An 18,667-nucleotide genomic window follows, 5' to 3' on the forward strand; every position below is an offset into this window, starting at 1 on the left:
GCTTCTTCTTTTAAGTTATTATAAATATACAAATCCCCGCTTGACCATGCTTACCTGATAATTTTCCTGTTTACTACAAGGGGTTGGCTGTGCATGAATAGCCAGATGACAATAGTAGATTTTTTTTTTCAGTTTTATTGTTGTCTAGTAAAGGAGATTATTTAAATTTCATTTATACAAGATTAAAATACTAGATATACTAACAGATTAAAAAGTGCTGGAATTATTTTATTTATGAAAGCAACAATATATCCAATTTGATACACTTCTCACTTCCGATCTGCTGCTTTCGCACCCTATTCGACGGGCTTCCCATCTTTGAGCAATCCCTCTACAAGCTTCGGGCGTCCTGGCTTCCCGTCGATAGGTAACTCGTTCACAAAATGCCAGTGCGATCGCCGTGCCCAGCCCTTCGCTTTCCACTCGTTCAAGGTAGCGTGCGGAAACAGTTCACAGACCTCTCGCAGCGCAGGGTCGTGGGCGATGGCCACGAACACGTTCTCGCTCGCATCGAATTCCATCAGGCCGTCGATCGACTTCTGCGCCTGCTGGGGGTCATCGTACCACGAGTCCTGATGCTGGGACACGTGGTAGTAAGGCGTTGTCCGCGCGGTCGACGGGTTCGGATGGCATGCAGTGAAGAGAGAGCAGGCGCAGGGCAGGGAAAATCTCGCGTCCAGCTTCGTCTCCGCAGGAAGCACCTCTGGTAGGGGAACATACTGCGTGGGCCGGTACGTGCCCGGAAAATGGGAGATGTCACCCCCCAGGAAGACAAAGGTGTCAGGAGTCGTGCGGACCAGGCCTGAGATATGTCCGATTGTGTGTCCAGGGGTGTTGAGAATGTAGAAGCTTCCGTCGCCGAAGTAGTCGTAAGCCTGGAATTTGCCAATCTTCAGAGAATCGTCGAATTTGATCTCGCGGAGATTGCGGCCCTCAAAGTCGGCCTCGTAGAACGGCGATTTTGGATCAGCTGGGTAGCCCGGTAAGAAGGCTTTCTTGAAGCCAGGCCCCACGACGATATCGGTGGATTTGGGAAACAGCTGGATATTCCCCACGTGGTCCCAGTGGAAATGACTCCAGACGACAGCGTCGATCGTCTTGGGGTCAACTCCTCCAGCGGCGAGGATGTCATAGACATCGTAGGTGGTCCGGATGCCAGCCACTCCTTTGGTCTTGAGGTTATGGAAGACACGAGGAGGAACATTCCACCAGTCCTTGCGCGCCCCATTGTCGAAGAGAACGCGCTTGTTGAGTCGGGGGTTGTGGATGTAGAAAGCAAAGGTGGGCAGGTTGAGGAATTCATGGCCTTTGATTTCGGGCTCGATCAATGAGACGGTAGGGACGAGAATATCGGTGGTCGCATCAATGGCCCAGAGCTCACATGTATTCGATGAGGCCGGCGCATTCAATGGAGGTGCAGGGACTGGATTGATCTCTCCGGATTGAGCCATTGTGTTCGTCTTAGAAAAGTCGCAATCGTATATATACACTCGCTGACAGCACAGGAATAGAACGCAGCGTAATGGCTACCAGACGTCTTTTATATCTTTGACATATCTCTCCTGGACGAGATAGCTGAGCAAGGACAGACCGGTGTCCTGGTAAGATATCAATGTGGGGAGTCCGTCCCCCACACATTGTGTTACGGAGTTCTGACCGTGCCGCGTGTGATAACCATCGCTTAATATCAGTTAGCGCGGTGTTAGAAGCTTTGCGAGGTTGCGACATACAAGGAGTAATGCGGGGATACACGCCACTTATCCATATTAGTCTCTCGCTTGTATGGTGGACCTCTGCCCGAAGGTGATAGGGAAACGCCTCAATGGAAGTCATTCAGGTTAGTTGGAGATTGTATGAGAGAACAAGACTCAGGCTTAGAGGGAGAACAGTGAAACGTCACTCTACCCGACTGCCTGATGCAGCCTGGCTGGATGGGGAGTTGAGCTGAGCTGACACTGGCACCCTACCCAACCTCTTCTCGGTATAGAATGGCAAGTGCAGGTAGAAATGGCCAACTTTCTGACTTCATATTGTGAATTCTGACGGAGGACCCTGAATAAAAAGCATGAGCATACGGAGTAGAATTCATTGATGATGAGCTTTAGTGTCTTGGCAGTCAATTTATTTTAATTTGAATTTCCACCAATATTATAGTTCTCTTTTGTGTTAAAATCATTTTAAGGAAGAGAGAAAGATATCAATTGTATTCGGCGTACTCTGTACTGACGTGCAGTATAGAAACTAACCCCTGGCGGGTCCCGAACTAACTAAACAACCGCCAGATCTTACCGCATCAACACGCCGGATTGCTGCTGCTCCTGACCGTCACACCAGCACAGAAACGACAGGAGTCCAAGTCAGGGGCACCAGACAGACATGTCGCTGAACAAGAAATATGCCAATCTTCCAGATCTGGTGGGTGTTGCTGTTTGTTTGCTGCAGACCATCACCGACCACAGTCCAAGATTGATTTGATTGCGCTAACGGATACCCTTCATTGCTACGAATAGGACCTCGCGCCAGATGTCTACGAAACGCCAGATCTGACGGACGGAGGGTCGACAGTCCCGGTTCGCTTATGTTATACTTGAATTCACTTCGATTGGCTCCTAACAGCTTGACAGACAGCCACTGTCCGCACCAACGACTCCGACGACGAGGTCCCCTCGAACCCGGACATCGACCGCAACGGTCTCAATGCCGAGGAGGCGCGCTTACATTTCCTTCGGGCCAGCGTCGATACTCGAGATGTCGACTTTTCCGATACCATCGCTACGAAGCGCAAATCGTACAGGACCAAGACCCTGCGGACGCGCAGACGCGCCGACGGAACGGAGGAGGTGGGGGATCTCAGCGACAGCGAAGAAGAGACCTTTGAACGGAAGCTGGCCCGTCTGCGGAGAGAGGCGGAGGAGCTGAAGGAGGAGCTTGCGCGGCGCAAGGAGCAGCAGTCGACAAAGGCCGATCAACAACAGCCGGAGAACGAAGCGGATGTCGGAGACGGCTTGGAGGAACTGAGCCGAGCGCTGGACAACATCCATGCCTCAACGCGTGGTGCTTCAGGGAATGCGATAACTGCAGATACAATCCTCTCGCAGAAGTTGGCAGCTACCTCACAACCGGTTGGGGCTGGGTCCCAGGACAAGAACAACAGCACGTCAGAACACAATGACAGCCCCGCGGCAACCTCTACACCTTCAGGCCTTCTTGCACATGCCGCTTCTTTTGATGCTCGCCTGGCTCTCGTCGAAGCAGCGCTGGGCATCTCGACGTCATCCAATCCGTTCATAGGCGAGGGCAACTCGGAACCACCGCTTCAGCCTGTCCTGCCAGCACTCGAGCACCTCACATCTCGACTGTCTGCCCTGACCAGCACCCTGGGTGGTCCTGCACCAGCGCCCGCTGTTCCCACGACCGGCTCGGGGCCCGCGACCACGGCGGGAACGACACCTCAGATCGAGGCTCTGACGGCGCGAATCAAGAAGCTCACGGCCGATGCGGATGCCTTGGCGAATTCACGCAAGCGCGCCATGGACGCTGCCAAAGCCGCAAATGCAGCGAAGGTCCAAGCCGATCTCCCCTCAGATCTGTCGGCATCCTCGTCCAACGCAACCGAGGTCGCCGACCCTGCGTCCACGCAGCGCGACGAACAAGCTGCCAAGATCCAGGCCCTGTACGCGACGCTGCCCACCATCCAGTCCCTCCATCCACTTCTCCCCAGCGTGCTGGAGCGACTGCGGTCCCTGCGGGCGATCCACGCCGGTGCCGCCCAGGCCAGCGAGACGCTTGACGCCCTGGAGAAAGACCAGGCGGAGCTGAGCAAGGAGATCGAGCAGTGGCGCGAGGGACTGCGGGTTGTAGAGGAGAAGGTGAAGGAGAGCGAGGCAGCCATGAAGAAGAATATTGACGTTATCAGCCCGTGGGTCAAGGACCTAGAGACGAGACTGGCCCGGTTGGAGAATCAGACCTGACTCCTCCATTCGTGAGATGTAATTAGTTTTCTTTCTTTCTTTTTTTGTACTTCAAACCGCCCCAGAGGCTTCTATCACCTTTTAGATAGCTGCCTAGATACCCACAATGATATCCTCTGTCGCATTGTCATTTGAATCACTAATACATATCTGTTCTACGGTTTCTTAGATACGTCTTTTTTTTTCTTACTCATTATACACGTCTAGGCTGATATGGCATTTAAGTAAGAACTGTATTGCATTGTGTGTGTACACTTTTGAAGGGGGTTGAAGAAAAAAAAAACTGTAAACCCATACTGTTCCGTAATATAACATCATAACCCCGTGGATTGGCCTCCTGTACAGCCATAACACATTCTTCTTCAACGACTTCGACACGATCCCCCGGTTCGCATCAAACATCGAATGCACGCAACCTCGAAGAAAGTTCCATCTCGAACCTTTCCTTCGCATAAGGCCCTTCCCGGATCTCCGTCATGATATCAGTTCCTGTCGGGAAGTCGTGTTCGAAGATAGGCTCGCCAGCTCCTCTCATGTTCGCAAGTACCGATTGCCGGAAATGCCACCTAAGTAACTCGTCGGATACATGGTTCGGGTCTGCTGGGTTGCGACATACAGGGTCTAGGCTTCTGCCATCGAGACCAAAGGTATCAAGACTGAATACTATAATCTTATAGTCGTCCTTCAAATAAATGTTAGGATAGAACAATGAAAATATCTTCTGTAAAGTCACTCACATCTGGGTTCACCGAGATTAAGTAGTTATCAAAGCTCTGGTGAAGATCCCGTCTCAGGAGTAAACCATTCTGACAAGAGTTGATCTTCGGGACACCATTCGTATTGTCCATATTAGTTATCCATCTTCCGAAATTGTCCTCAGACCAAATGTTTTCCTTCTCGAGCGGGAAAATGTGGGCGCTCTCAAAGCCAGACCAGTCACCAAAGAGCGCATTCAGGTTTGGAAGGCCAGATAGGACACATTTTCCGTCTCGTGCGCGTACCTGAGCACTGAAACTGTCCTCGCGTCCCGATATACTATGCGACATGATCCGATGTACCCATGGTTCGTTGGTGAGTTCGATGGAGCCTATCCTAGTTAGTTAAACTGGCCATAATTTATTTCAAGATCACAACACCTGCCGTTGCAATAAACATCATATGCGCCAGGCTCAAGGGGGTTGTTTGTCGGCAAGACAGTTCGCCCTGAAGCTCTCACTGTGACAGTGACTGGCGCGGGTGCAACGAGCAGAATTTCAGAGAGAATCGAGAGGAACACAGCCTCTGTGACGGCGCCGTTTTGTCTCACTCCACCCCAACTGGCCCCTGTAGCACCGTCGTAGATGCTGCCATTGCGAACGGCGGCACGATCAATCGGCATCGTGGGGTTGGGAGTACCAGAAGGTCGAGTTACGTAGCGTCGCGCCAGGGGCGCTATGGAGAATTCAATTCCTGGGCAACTTGCCCAAGGAGAATTTCTTATTGCCACAAGAAGGATTATACTGCATGCAGGATGGACGGGCCGATGGGGAATTGACGTAGACGAGAGCAGGGTATACACAATGTGGTACAGGAATGCGTTAACAGTGAAGGCGCTGACCAGCCGATTTCCAAATCGGGAAAGCAGGCACTGCTGTGGTGACGATAACTAGATAATGCAAACAGCGAGGTAAATGAAGAGTATATAGAGTGAAAGAGAGAGAGAGAGACAGGGAAAAGGTGAAGATCAAACAACAAAGTGACTGGCCTCGTCTGAGCGGGAGTTGTGGCCAAGTCGACGTCGAATCGCATCGGGGCGCGAGGCAGCGAGCAGCGCCAGGCGTCCACGCAGAGCAGGGGAGCAGAGGTCCTGAAAACACTGCGTCTAATCTAGACTTGGAATTTTCAAGACATGCTACTAATTTGTTTGGGCCTATTAGGCCCTAAGCTTAAATGCTAGTAATGAAAGCTTAAGTAAGTCTTGTTTTATGATAGTTATGGATATGATGTAATATGATATAGTTTCAGGCCAACTATTTTGCGGAGTACATAGTGGTAGCATTGGCCTGTGTATAAGTAGAGTATGTGTCAAGTATAATAACGTGACTACTTATTGCATAGATATACACCTACTATAACATTGCTACTAGACTCTTGTATCTAGCTTCTACATAGTACAATAATCATCCTGATGTTATCTTGCCTTGCCTTGCTTTCATTATAGTCAGCTCCTACTGGAGAATATTACAATGTCAGGCCTTTGAGGGACAGGCGAAGTGAGGTCAGGGCGCAGGACCGAGGAGCAGGAAAAAGCACTGCCAATGGCGCGCGAGGAAGAAGCGACAGATCCTTAAGGAGTAGTGCGATGCATGGCAACTGGCGCCTGCGTTGCCTGTGCCATGCAGATAAAAGTTTTGTGCCTCAGATCAAGGAAAGCTGTAACAAGAGGCTAAAGTTAGCAGAGGCAGCAGCCCTCAGTCTGACAAGGGCAACTTCTAGAATGCAATATAGGATGGATATCTAAGACTTAGCCAGTTTTTTTTTTTTCATTGGAGTCAAGCAGTGAATTCTCAATGTAAACCCATACTGTTAACACTGTAATATAAATAGTAATACATCATAACCCTGTGAATAATTAGAGTCAACAAGAATCCATCTTTCTATCGTACGTGCTTCAGGATCTTGATCTTGGGCTCCATCCTGACTTCGATCCACCACCCCCTCGTTATGTAGCGCCTTATTGTATCCCGGGCCAGGTCGAACAATGCGACGCCGTTCTCGCCCAGCAGAGTTTGCAAGGCTTCCTTTTCAAGCTTCCCCTTTCCATTTTCGCCCGGTGAGAGAACTCGCAGTCCAGCGAAGCCCTCTACTTCGTCGATAATCTCCCACCGTCTAGGATCACTGACTTTTGAGGTGACTTCTCGCTCGTCTTCCGCGAGAACGTAATCGAAGCGGTCCCAGAATTCTGGCGTAGATTTGAGATGTTCATCCTCGGTCTTGTCATATCTCCACACTGTCGAGGCGCCGCTCTTTAGGAACGGAATCTTCCAGTCCGGACGACCGGGCATGTGCAATAATGGCGGCGGCGGCAGCTGCTGGAACCGTGTCACGCCAGTCTGACAAGCCAGGTTCCCCATGTGGACGGAGACAACTGGTTGCGAGCCATGGGCGTAGACGTGCAACTTTTTAAGAGCGTGTGCGCCGGGATAGTTGGCGGCAGAGGCTGGCAGGAGAATGAAGGTTGAAACTAGCAGGGTGACAAGTGTGGAAAGGGGAATGAGGATGGAGAGAACACGGTAGAGGGTAGATCTCGTCCGATGAGTCCAGATATAGGAGGTACCCAGTGCAGCTGCCGCGGTAAGAGGCGGGATAATGTATATAATGAAGCGCCATTCCTTGTGAGGTAGGAAGCTGTAGAGAGCGACATAGGCCAAGGACGGGACAACCAGAGATATGGAAGCCCGACGAGTCGAAGGGAGGAAAAGAGACGACGGGATCCCGACCAGGTAAGTTAGTGGGTTTAAGAGGAGTCTTGGAATGGAGTTTGCAAAATAAAAATACCACGGATGGGTGCCCCAGGCGGAGGCCTGGCCTGATATGACGTTGAACTTGAACGCAGCTAGCTCCGGCCACAGAGGAAATTGCTGCCAGAAGTAGGAATCTACTACCACCGTTGCGGTCAGACCGGTAAGGAGGCCTACCACTCCCGCAGGGATGATATCTTGCAGCAGCCTAATGCGGCCTGTTACAAAGAGGAATATCGTGTGTGTTGCAAGCAACAGAGCGAGTTCAGAGCGGAAGATGATTCCAGCGACTGTCAATAGAGAGAGGGACAGACGGCATTTCTGGTGGTATCTGCTTGGGCCAGTTGGATCAGGGAGAAGTAGGCGCAATGCTAACGTGGCTGGTGGGAGTTAGTATTAAGATACAAATGGAAGGAGTCCATGGAAATTGCCAATTATCCGTTTCGTCAACGGGTAGAGACAATTGAAAGGGATATTGGCAGAACATACTGATACCAAACGCGAACATATTTGACAGAGTTCTCGATGCATAGTACATAACGTGAAACTGGCTTGCCTGAAACAGCAAGTACCAATAGGCCGTAGCCTTGCCGAAGGCCCGTTGGAGTCCGGACGCGTAGGAGAGAAGGGCGAATGCATTGAAGAGACCCAACATAGCTCGAGCTGGATGATTTGAAATAGAGATGTCAGAGAACTTGCTATGCAAGAAAGAGGCGGATATGGTACTCTATGAACATACCAAGCAATTGCCTATTCACGTTCCTATCTAACCATATAAATGGCTTCGAGGCACCCGACAGGGCAAGTGCCCCAATGAACGTCCGGGGCACAGCTCCCGGAAACGAGAAATGATCATATTGGTCACGAAATCTTGCAAAGATAGCATCCTTGCTGAGGCTGGGGAAAGGAATCCCGTAGGTCAGGATGTCATGAATTGCCTGGATGTGGAAAGATTCCTCGACCTTAGTGTATGGGGAAACGAGGAGGTGGAGGAGAATGACGGCGGGGATTGCCGAGAAGAGGATGAAACCTAGCAAAGAGTAGATCAGCCAGAACGTCGGAAGACTTGACGAAAGAAAGAAACGCACCAGTCAGTCTTGCCATCTTGCTGTCATTGCCGCCGCACGAGGTTCGTGGCGGCTGGAATTGTTGTTGTTGTTGGAACTATATCATGGTCTCTCCGCATGTGACGGTCGGGAAGGACCGCTGTGCGGAGAAGGCAAACCGAACAAACACGACAACACCGCATGCTGGCGGCTTCAATTAACACGAAATCGTATCAACTCGAGTGAAACTGCATTGTAAAACAGGCTTGTCACACACAACTGCTTTTCAAGATGATTCTATTTGGTTTAGGAAAGCTTGTATATGGTACGTATTTATTTCACACAAGAATAGACCCCTGTTGTTCCTGACTAACGACGTTTTGTCAACAGTTGTCGTCCTCATCATCAACGCCATCGCCGTACTCTCTGAAGACCGCTTTCTCGCAAGAAGTATGCTAAACCCGATACCCTCGATTTCCCTTCTTCATATTCGCCCCTAGCTATCTTCCGTGGCTTCGATATATACTTCCCATATGAGCAAAGAAAGCGTGACTGATAATCTGTTCTCTCTACAGTTGGCTGGGGTCGCACGCAGCCTGATCCTGCCTTCGGTGCCAGCTATGACAGCACAAGCGTGAAAGCCAAAACCGTGAACCTGATCGCCAGTGTACGGACTGTGATGCGAAGTACGTATTATCTCGCTCCCGTTTCCCGACAGTGTCTCCAGACATCGCCCTCCTCCCATGATTTGCAAAAAGTGGAAGAATTGCGCTAACGACACGACTCTCAATCACTTCTTTCAGTACCTCTAATCGTAATAAACACTATAATCATCATATACGAGCTTATCCTGGGATAACGAGATGAGACGATACCTCTCGCCTATGTATTGATGTCATGATATGGTCTGGTCTGCCAGGAAGGCAACTACTTTTTCCAGCCGTGTAATGTTATCTTGTAATCGATCAAATGCAAGAAAAGGAGTCACGGGATGCTTGATTTCTACCAGTTCATTAGTTAATATTAATCGTCATCATCGTCATTCACTATCGAATGGTAGGATACATGGGTATTTAGTGGAGAATCACCATTTCCCTGAAGCAAGAGAGAAGTGACCTCAGCGCCTGCTTTTCTGTTTTCTTTCAAAGTGAGAAATTTTTTTCCTTGCATGGTTGCATAAAAACACAAGATGAAAACCCATTAGACCAGATATGCCTGATGAACTGCCCAGCCCGAAGATTTCGCATAATAAAACACACACAGTCAAAAGAAATCAAACCTTCCTTGATTAGCGCCCGCAAAGAAAATCTCAGATGAGGGTATCAGAATGATATAGGAAGAAAATGGCCTGCTCCGGAGATCCCATGGAGGATTCATCAAAATTACCTGGCCCTTTGAACTTTTTTTTTTCCCCACCAGAGATGCGCCCCATGCAAAGTATGAAAGAGCGAGAAGAAACAAAAAAAAAAAGATTAATAAAAACCGACAGCTAAATATGTACTGGAAAAGAAAGAGCTTCTTCACAAAAGAGGCGGCGGGGAAGATTCCCGCTGTGCTTAGATCGAAGAGGAATCGATATCACGATCAGAAAGGGCGAGGGGTGCTGTCTATGACATCACGCTGAAGGACTTCTTCCTCAGACCAAAGCCCCTCCATCTTCCATGTCCTCCAGCCTTGTCGTGCCTTGTTTTAGCGGGCTCGTCTTGATGATTGTTTTGCGAAGGGTCTGCAGATGTATCTGTGGGCGGCACTTCTTCAGGGAGTGGTGGTGTTTTCGACAATTTAAAGTCGTGAGACCCAATGGCAGGGGTACGGGGTACCTCAGAAGACGGCACTCGTTTATCCTTCTCTCTTATCACAAGCTTCTGGCTAAAGCTCTTGCTGCCGCGCCGGAACCGATTCAAACTGCCAGTCAATGTCCTGTGAGAACCACCATTCTCACGAGCCTTATCAGCTTCATCATGAGCTCGGCGGTCCTCTTCGATTTTAGAGGCTTTGCTGGCCTCGATAGCAGCTTTCAGTTCCGCTTCTTCACGTTTCATATCTTCCCTCCGCTTAGTCTCCCGTTCCTTCCTCCGTTGTTTCTCCGCTTTCTCCTTCTCCTTCTCAGCAGCTTTGCGCTCCTTTTCTTCTTTCGCTCTCTCCTTTCTGGATTGGACATCACTCTTCTTAGGATTGAGAGCTGTTGGTGGGTTGGACGGTATAGGAGGAACCGTTGGGGGGCTTGTGGAGAAGGCATGTTCAGGATGAGTCGACATCTGTGGTGCTGTAGGAGTATGTTTCAGGGGAGAGAAGCGATGAGCTTCATCATCTGTGGGCCCTTGATAGGTATGAATGTGGTTCAAGGTAGATGAACCATTCATATCCTTCAGATCCGTAGGACCCTGCGTTGGGCTCAGCCCCTCTTGTTCCTGCTCTCTCTGCACAGCCTCGAGCGTCGTCTCCTGATAGAAGAGTACGTAAGCACACGCTAGACCAGGTCGATCCCCAAAGAAGTTTCGGACATAGTTCTTGTCCACGGGCTCCACCATCTCATCATCGAAGAGCAGCCAGCCTCGATCCTCGGTCTTGATGATCGCCACATAGTGCCCATGATACGGCCCTCCTCCAATGTGGACTACCACAGCATATAACTCGTAGAGGCGATCGGGGTCTTCAGCGTCATCGGTGGTATTGAAGAGGCGTAGATGATAGGGGTAGACGACACGATGGAACAGTTTCTGCAGTCTCTGTAGATCTTCCGTGTACTTGAAACGCTTCAAATGAAGTGCCAAGATTCTGGGTAGACGCTTGATCTTCATCCGCTTCTCGGCTTCTTGCAGTCCGCCGCAGTTATCACAGTGAAATTTGTTCCTCTCACAGAGCATTTCTTCCGCAGAGAACTTTCGCAGACATGACGTGACAGATGAATGCTGTTCAAGGTCCACTGAGAGGTCAAGAAAGACTTCGTCCCGCTGAGAGACCTTTTCGCAAGTCAGACACTGGGTTTCGGATGTCAATGTGCCTTCAAACAGCTCGTGGACCCATCGCGTTGTATTCGGTGATTTCGAGCCGCTCGAAGCGGCAGCGGTTGTGGACGTCTGTTCGGAGTCACCATTGTCGGCTGTATGCAGGTCTCTGTCCGCTTCCACCTGTCTCGCGGCTTCCGCCTCTACATTCGACACAACCTCGTTGAGGAGGATATTCAGAAACTCGTGAGCATCCTGGTGCATTGGCGTCCGAAACAATTCGTATTCACGTTTCAGGATCTCCAGGAAATGGTGTGGTCGAATGATGCCCATCTTCGACTGGCTTGCCACCACGGACTCAAAGATATCTTTGAGAGACGTGAATAGCGACTCCTGCATCCCGTAGCTAGCCGAGTTGTCCTTTGTTTCGAGAAGGGGGAGGGTTTGCATTGCCATCTTCTTCTTATATTCCGGAGAGTCCTTGTCCTCAGGTTTCTGGGGTTGATTGGGAGGGACACCTGCACCCCGCGCAGATGACTGGCCCGCGCTCGCTTTCTGCTTTGCTGTAGCAGTCTCTGATTCAGGATGAGAATCCGGGTTCTGATACTTGAGATTCTTTGCCAGTGCCGCTTCGAGGGTTTCGATCGGCGTGCGTTTTGGATAATTGATCACTGACTCTCGGAAAGGGACGGAGTAGTAGAGGCACTGTAGAATCGAATTGCAGTAACTGGTTCCAAACTCTGTGAGCAGAGGATGTCCAGTCCAGTCAGATGCTAATTAGCCGCCAGCAAACGTACCATGTATTGCCATACTAGAGATGACCAGCGATCAGCATTATGCCCGTTGGAGACGATAAACTTTGCAAGCCAACTTACATTCTCCATCCCAAAGAACTTGTCACTCCCATCCTTTCGAACTGGACCTGAATCCTGTAGCATCTTCTCAAGAGGGGTCATTGGCGGCGCGTGGAGATCCTTCTTCGGCGGACTTGCGCCGGAGGCGGGGGCTGAAGGTCCCTGCATGCGATTAACAAGTCAGCAATGCCTTCTGATTGATTGTGTTGTGTTATACAAGAGAAGATGCAGGCCAACGTTTGTCGCCGCGATGGCCCAGAAGGAATATGTAGTCGATACTGCAAACCGATCAAGCACGTACCGCATTGCCCCTCAGATTCTTGAAGAATGACCCCATGTTAACAACGACACAAAGGAAGACAGGAAAGCCAGACTCATCTGGCAATCACTGCAAGAGGTTTGTGAAGAGCCTCACCGGTCGGCTCCACTATGCGCCGCCGTGTAGGCTCCTGGCCCGGAGACAAGATGGACTGAGGGATTTTGGCGACAGGACCGGAGGAGACGGATAATGACGCTGCGAAGAGAGAGCAAAAATCCCCGGCGACGAAGGGTAGAGAATAGGGTCCAGGGCCGGGAGATGCCCAAGTCCCAACAATGGGATGTGGAATGCTTGGGGAGCAAGATGGTGAGCGCCACAATAATAGTGAAGGGCCCAGCAGAGCTCGCGGGAACAGAGAACCGACCGGCTCAAGAGAATAATCGACAGGTGTGAGCGCAAGGGATAACGAGAGACGGGAAATAAGAAGATTGGCAGAGAAGACTAAAAGGGAAAAGGCAAACTGGGGGGAGAGGAAGAGGAGGAAGTTGGCAGCATCAGCGCGTCACGGTGGGATGGGGATTGGATGGTCTGGGGTCCTGGGGGAGGGCGGCGGAGGTAACGAGCACGGAGCAATTATTACTGGGCGTTACAAAGGCGCTGCCCTGATCGATCCCAGCGCAGCAGCCTGGTCTGCTTGACAGTCGACTGCAGGGTAAGCTTCTTCATCACACTGCGGACCTTCAACTACTTCCCAACACACGGGTTTCAAGCTGATAGCAAGACAGAAAGGCGCAGTCGGCGTCCGCATCGTTCTCCGCATCTCACCGGAAGCTTGCTCGGATTGCTGCTACAAGCATACGGAACACCCCGTCGAAACGAGCTTAATAATTACGATTATACTTTCTCGCCAGAGACCCTGGGTCCGGAACTCGGATAGCTATCCAGTCTTCCCATGTTTCCCCAAGAGTGAAGTGCGCGCGAGAAACAGATTTCGCCGCATCCCAACACTCATCCAAAGACTGAGGCTTTTCTTTGAAAGAGAACTAGAACACCGCGCTCTCTCTGAACCAGGGTTTAGTAAGTAGACCCTCTCGGACGAGAAAGAGTAATGAGCAGGCTGCTCCAATTACTCTGTTCAGTATGGAATTACGATCGAGCTCGTGCCTGGTGTAAGGCTAACAATGCACTACAGACGCTTGTCAGTGGAGTTCGCGGCTGGGCGGTTCCAGGCGGAAAGATACAGTGTGAGAACTCAAGGAACAAACCACACAATGCCGTGGAACGTTCCATGAGCATGATTCGTCAGCCTGATTGGTGTCAGCCTTGGGCTGGTCGGTCCCTTCGCTCTGCGCGCTGCAGGCTTCCAAGACTGGGTTGAGAATTTACTGCTTAACTCCGGTGAAAGGGAAAAAAAACCCCGGCCGGGTCTGTCAGACGTCCATCCTATCGCATTCTAGAAGTTGCCCTTGTCAGACCGGGGGGCTGCCGTCTCTGCTAACTTTAGCCACTCGTTACGCTTTCCCCGATCTGAGGCCCGAAGCTGTTATCCGCGTGGCACAGGCGACGCAGCCGCCGGTTGCCATGCGTCGCGCGATGGCTCTGTCGCTCCTTCCTGGCGCGCCATTGGCTGCCACACCGTTGGCAATGCACCGGCGCTGTTTCCCGCCCCTCGGTCCTGCGCCCTGACCTCGCTCGCTGTTCCCCAGTGGCCTGGCATGCCCCGCGCCCAAGCGATAAATTTGCACCCAGAGAGGCAGGCAGGTATTAATCCACCAGTGGTCACGGCGTCCATCCTGCGTGCAGTGCAACCCTTCTGGTGGCAATAATAAGAAATTAGGGAATCGAACTCTCCATAGCGCCCTTGGCATCCATCCTTGGGCGCGACGCTACGTAACTCGACCTTCTGGCGAGTCTGGTGACAAGCGAGCACGAAGATCGGAGAAGGAATAGGAAAGGACTGTCATTTTACTCCAGCTTTAGAACTTACAGAGTATGATCTCTCAGTCTACATGACTCTGGCTTGGTTTGCTTCTGCCAAGGCCTGTATCTGGAGCAACAGGTGACACACTGTTTCACGAACGAAGAATATTCCCGCATCTGCAAGGCTAATCAAAAGTCCGACAGTTCAATAATCCCTTCTGCTTTTACACGCAATTATTACCACGTGAAGCGCAAGGATCTTGATCGATAAAAAGGTATTGGTGTCTATCAACGTATAGTCGTCATGGACTGGAATGACTTTACCAAGCCACCAACAGCAATCGCAATCTCTCGGTCCTTAGGAATCACACTGAAGTCATCCTCTGCAAAGAGATCTGCCTAAACCTTCCAAGGTTGTTATCTTCCTGCTTCGCCCGCCCAGGACTCTGATTCGTTGCTCCAGCCGGCTGTCAAAGCCTAAAGGGCAACGGTCATTAAGGTTCTTCCTGCGCGGAACGTGCTGCGGAGACTGGGCAGATTATCCCGTATACAGTAGGTGACTGTGGCCAGGTATGGCCTGTAGCTTGTAAGATTCACACTAGCCGTCTCCGCACGCGTGACGGTGCCTCATATGCCGCGTACTCCAGACAGTGTAGCGAAGATTGCTGCTCAGTAAACAATCACACGGTTAGCGGGGCGCAGAAACTATCTGGTTATAGCCTGGCGTCAAAGTTCACCGAAGTCGACGCGCGAAACCTCGCTAATACTGATATTTGAAACGGTGTACAACCCTGTCTCTCGCCTGCACGCAAAAATGGGCAAGTCAAAAAGACGTCTAGCTGGGGCAGCTCTCGAAGCTCGCGAGAGAAAGATGCAAAAGCAACAGCAACACATAGCTGAGGTCGAAGAAGAGAACCGGGCCGAGTCATCCGGAAACATTAGTCAAACATCCCCAGGATCCAATTGAGGCAGAAACAGAGGATGCAATATCAAGGGCCAAGTTAAGAATCCAGCAATATCAGAAATACAACAGCAATGATAGAACGGATAAGCGACTGAGTGATATTCTGGATAGTCTCCCCCGAGAGGGACAAGAACGATTCTGCAACATGATCCTAGCTGTGGGGAACGATGAGGGTCTGCGGGCCATAATCCAAGACTTACTCCAACTCCTTCCCAAACACCGTCTTCGTCCTCTTCTGAGGAATTCAAGCCAAAGGAATTAACAACAGATCTTCCGGCTAAAGCTATTACTACGAATGTATCCAGAAGTGGCCAGAGCAAACTGAGAAAGAGTTGCTTAGCCCGTGATGGGTATAAGTGTGTTGTTACCGGAATTTATGATCTAAATAGCAAAGATCAGACGCCTAAAGACGCGGATACAGCTGAAACTGAATGCGCTCACATTATTCCTTTCTCAATGGCACTGTCGTCAAAGGGAAAGCCGGAGGTAAACAAGAGACCTAGCTTTTCTGGGACTGGATTCTGCTTGCTAAGTCTAGATAGATTGAATCAGCTTTACAGACCTGGGATCTGCTGTACCAGTGTTTCCCAGCTCTTAAGAAGGTCTTGGATATGAGTGATCCATTCAATATCAACAATCCTGAAAATGCCATGACCTTGTTACATGATATTCATGGTGCGCTAGGATCATTTAATATGGCTTTTGAAGAAACAATGAGTTTAATTATGTCTGCTGGGCAGCTTATCAGTACTAAAAATACCTTATAGGAGAATGAAAATATCTACGCCCTGAAACATATTCATCGTTTCCATCATTTTTTTTAAAAGGGCTTTGCCGGAGAATGGCATGGTTCGGGTTGAATCTCATGACGATCGTTTCCCATTGCCTGATAAGGCCATACTAGCTGCTCATGCAGCTATTGCTCGCATTCTTCATTTAACGGGAATGGAAGAAGAAATTGATGAAGAGCTTAGGGATTTCGAAGACCTCGACTGTCTTGCTGAAGATGGCAGCACAGATCTATCGTCAGTAGTCGGCAGATGGCTCGTTGAAGTGTCATGGTGTATTTATACAGTTTCATAAGAAGTGGATACAGGGAGTAAAAGCTATGCACTATCGGACCGGGTGGTTAGAGGGATGCCGAAAACGGTGCCAAGTGATGCTATTTTGGGCAGCTGGTTAACCAAATGATCGTTAAATGGAGTATCTGACCGCAGAGTACGTGACCTTGTTCAGGCAGCAGCAGACCACATCGACTGCATACCGATTTATGACCAGCTGACTGAGCTTCAAGGAGTAGAGAATTATTCCGATAATCTTTCTCTCAGCATACTCGGGTCATAACGGAATTTTCGTAGCACTATGTGGACTTCAGCTCCGGAACAAGAAAGTTGGGAATATACCCGGGGATGAAGACATGAGAAAAAAAAAGGGAAACAGTTAGATCCATTCATCATACATCCCAAATATTATGCATTATAAAGACACTGCCAGCAGTTCAGAATTCGGGGGAAAATAAAGCGCAAAACAGAAGGATTGAGAATTAAAGGTCAATGTTGCACGGTTCTCTGTGCACACTGGATTCCAGCCAGTCAGTCCGCTCAAAATGGTGTAGGATCCCACTTCCGATGAACGCGTCGGATCCGAAACGGTGCATTCTCGTGTCCTTCATCCCCATCGCCTTGATACCGCCATGGCAGTTCCAACTCGAACCGCTTGAGCCCCCGGACCTCGGTTAGAGGCTGGAAGACATCGATTTCCGTGCGGGCATCCATCTTGGGACCATTCCAGATCCGCACCGTGAGTTCCCGGAGACCGCGCATGGACCGGATAACCTTCCAGACTTCGAACCAGGTCGCTTTATCAAATGGCGGTGGAGGCTGTAGATGAGGCAGCCAGAAGCAAACGCAATCCCACTCGACGTGGAGGCTGCGGACAACGGCCAGACGTTGTGGCAGGACGGTCGATGCGAACCAGAGGATTGTGTCGAAGTCGTTGAAGAAGAACGTGTTATGGCTGTACAGGAGGTCAATGCACTCCGAATATCTGTTGGCAATCAACCAACTGTTAGTGACAACACAAATCCTCGATGGGCCAACCGTCCCAGATTCGAAAGTCCCTCTCGTTCCCCCCATCATTCGCTGTTATTGATATTATTATTCCGTCTAGCAGCATCTCGAGAAACATACATTCTGCGACAAGTCTTTGGCAAATTCAATAGTGATCTCTCTTGTGCGATCCATTTGACGTAGCGTGCCCGGTCATCCTTCAGGATCTTCAAGAGATGACCCCCAAGGACCATCATATAGATCTTGGTACGGATTTCTGGTGGCAACATCGTGAAGAATAACGACTGTCCCTGTTCTTCGGTCCGTTGTGGTCGCTGTTGTCGCTTGCCCTGGGGCGGGGGTTGAGCTTCCTGGGAGAATGGAATGGTCAAGGCGCGCGGCCTGACAGATGGCAGCGGGACCAGAGCATCGTTTAATTGATGCTCTCTCTCTATTTTCTTCTTTCTCTGATTGTTGCGTTGCTCATCGAACAGGGCACTTAGACGGCGAGAGACCATGGTCGATAAGATCAAGATAAGAGACTGTAGATTAACGTTGATTATCAAGTAACGTAATCAACCACCGAGCGACGAATACCACCGAGCGACGAATTTTCCTCCACCCTACCACTTCCTTTTTTCAACGCGTCATTTTATCACCACCACTATCAAAAATGCCTTTATCTCAAGAAAACCGAATTCAAATGGCTATTGCAGCTTATAAAAATCAAAAAGTCAAATCAATACTGAAGGCTGCAGAGATTTTTGGGGTGCCTGAGGCTACCCTTCGCGCTCGCCTTAAAGGAAGACAACCACGCGCAGAAACACGTGCTAATGGCCATAGATTAAAGGCTATTGAAGAGGAAACACTTATTCAGCGATTACTAGAGGCAGATAAACGAGGTTTTCCAATTCGGCCAGAGTTTCTGCGTTCAATGGCACAAATATTACTCCGTGAGCGTCTACAGGATCCTACTGCAGTCCTTGGCATCAACTGGGCTTATAAATTTGTCAAGCGCCATCCTGAGCTGCGTACAAGATATAATCGAAGGATTACATACCAGCGTGCAAAGCAGGAGGATCCAAGAGTTATAATACCATGGTTTCAAGCTGTACATGCAGCTATTCAGGAACATGGCATACATGAAGATGACATCT

General features: G+C 50.0%; 8 protein-coding genes across 8 annotated transcripts; 3 read left to right on the plus strand and 5 right to left on the minus strand.

Annotated features, from left to right (window-relative positions):
* Positions 1–296: 296 nt before the first annotated feature.
* T310_4581 (uncharacterized protein) lies at positions 297–1,451 on the minus strand (the record flags this gene model as incomplete). The annotated part of the gene is made up of 1 exon (XM_013472558.1): positions 297–1,451. One exon carries the CDS (start codon positions 1,449–1,451, stop codon positions 297–299), a length of 1,155 nt encoding a protein of 384 aa, XP_013328012.1.
* A 925-nt stretch (positions 1,452–2,376) lies between these two features.
* Positions 2,377–3,971, plus strand: T310_4582 (uncharacterized protein; the record flags this gene model as incomplete). The annotated part of the gene is made up of 2 exons (XM_013472559.1): positions 2,377–2,415; positions 2,625–3,971. 2 exons carry the CDS (start codon positions 2,377–2,379, stop codon positions 3,969–3,971), a joined length of 1,386 nt encoding a protein of 461 aa, XP_013328013.1.
* A 394-nt stretch (positions 3,972–4,365) lies between these two features.
* Positions 4,366–5,349, minus strand: T310_4583 (uncharacterized protein; the record flags this gene model as incomplete). Its single annotated transcript, XM_013472560.1, has 3 exons — positions 4,366–4,653; positions 4,709–5,063; positions 5,108–5,349. The coding sequence occupies 3 exons, from the start codon at positions 5,347–5,349 to the stop codon at positions 4,366–4,368; spliced, it is 885 nt and encodes a 294-aa protein (XP_013328014.1).
* A 1,258-nt stretch (positions 5,350–6,607) lies between these two features.
* On the minus strand, positions 6,608–8,575 carry T310_4584 (uncharacterized protein; the record flags this gene model as incomplete). Its single annotated transcript, XM_013472561.1, has 4 exons — positions 6,608–7,851; positions 7,961–8,134; positions 8,211–8,501; positions 8,560–8,575. The coding sequence occupies 4 exons, from the start codon at positions 8,573–8,575 to the stop codon at positions 6,608–6,610; spliced, it is 1,725 nt and encodes a 574-aa protein (XP_013328015.1).
* A 233-nt stretch (positions 8,576–8,808) lies between these two features.
* T310_4585 (Uncharacterized protein) lies at positions 8,809–9,292 on the plus strand (the record flags this gene model as incomplete). The annotated part of the gene is made up of 3 exons (XM_013472562.1): positions 8,809–8,842; positions 8,908–8,967; positions 9,093–9,292. The coding sequence occupies 3 exons, from the start codon at positions 8,809–8,811 to the stop codon at positions 9,290–9,292; spliced, it is 294 nt and encodes a 97-aa protein (XP_013328016.1).
* Positions 9,293–10,124: 832 nt separating this feature from the next.
* T310_4586 (Ubiquitinyl hydrolase 1) lies at positions 10,125–12,656 on the minus strand (the record flags this gene model as incomplete). Its single annotated transcript, XM_013472563.1, has 3 exons — positions 10,125–12,170; positions 12,263–12,481; positions 12,621–12,656. 3 exons carry the CDS (start codon positions 12,654–12,656, stop codon positions 10,125–10,127), a joined length of 2,301 nt encoding a protein of 766 aa, XP_013328017.1.
* A 3,152-nt stretch (positions 12,657–15,808) lies between these two features.
* T310_4587 (uncharacterized protein) lies at positions 15,809–16,229 on the plus strand (the record flags this gene model as incomplete). Its single annotated transcript, XM_013472564.1, has 3 exons — positions 15,809–15,818; positions 15,857–15,948; positions 16,005–16,229. The coding sequence occupies 3 exons, from the start codon at positions 15,809–15,811 to the stop codon at positions 16,227–16,229; spliced, it is 327 nt and encodes a 108-aa protein (XP_013328018.1).
* An 834-nt stretch (positions 16,230–17,063) lies between these two features.
* T310_4588 (Uncharacterized protein) lies at positions 17,064–18,028 on the minus strand (the record flags this gene model as incomplete). The annotated part of the gene is made up of 2 exons (XM_013472565.1): positions 17,064–17,508; positions 17,652–18,028. 2 exons carry the CDS (start codon positions 18,026–18,028, stop codon positions 17,064–17,066), a joined length of 822 nt encoding a protein of 273 aa, XP_013328019.1.
* Between the last annotated feature and the right edge of the window lie 639 nt (positions 18,029–18,667).

The sequence above is a fragment of the Rasamsonia emersonii genome (genome assembly GCF_000968595.1).
Source record: "Rasamsonia emersonii CBS 393.64 chromosome Unknown ctg1118621760132, whole genome shotgun sequence".
Taxonomy (NCBI): domain Eukaryota; kingdom Fungi; phylum Ascomycota; class Eurotiomycetes; order Eurotiales; family Trichocomaceae; genus Rasamsonia; species Rasamsonia emersonii.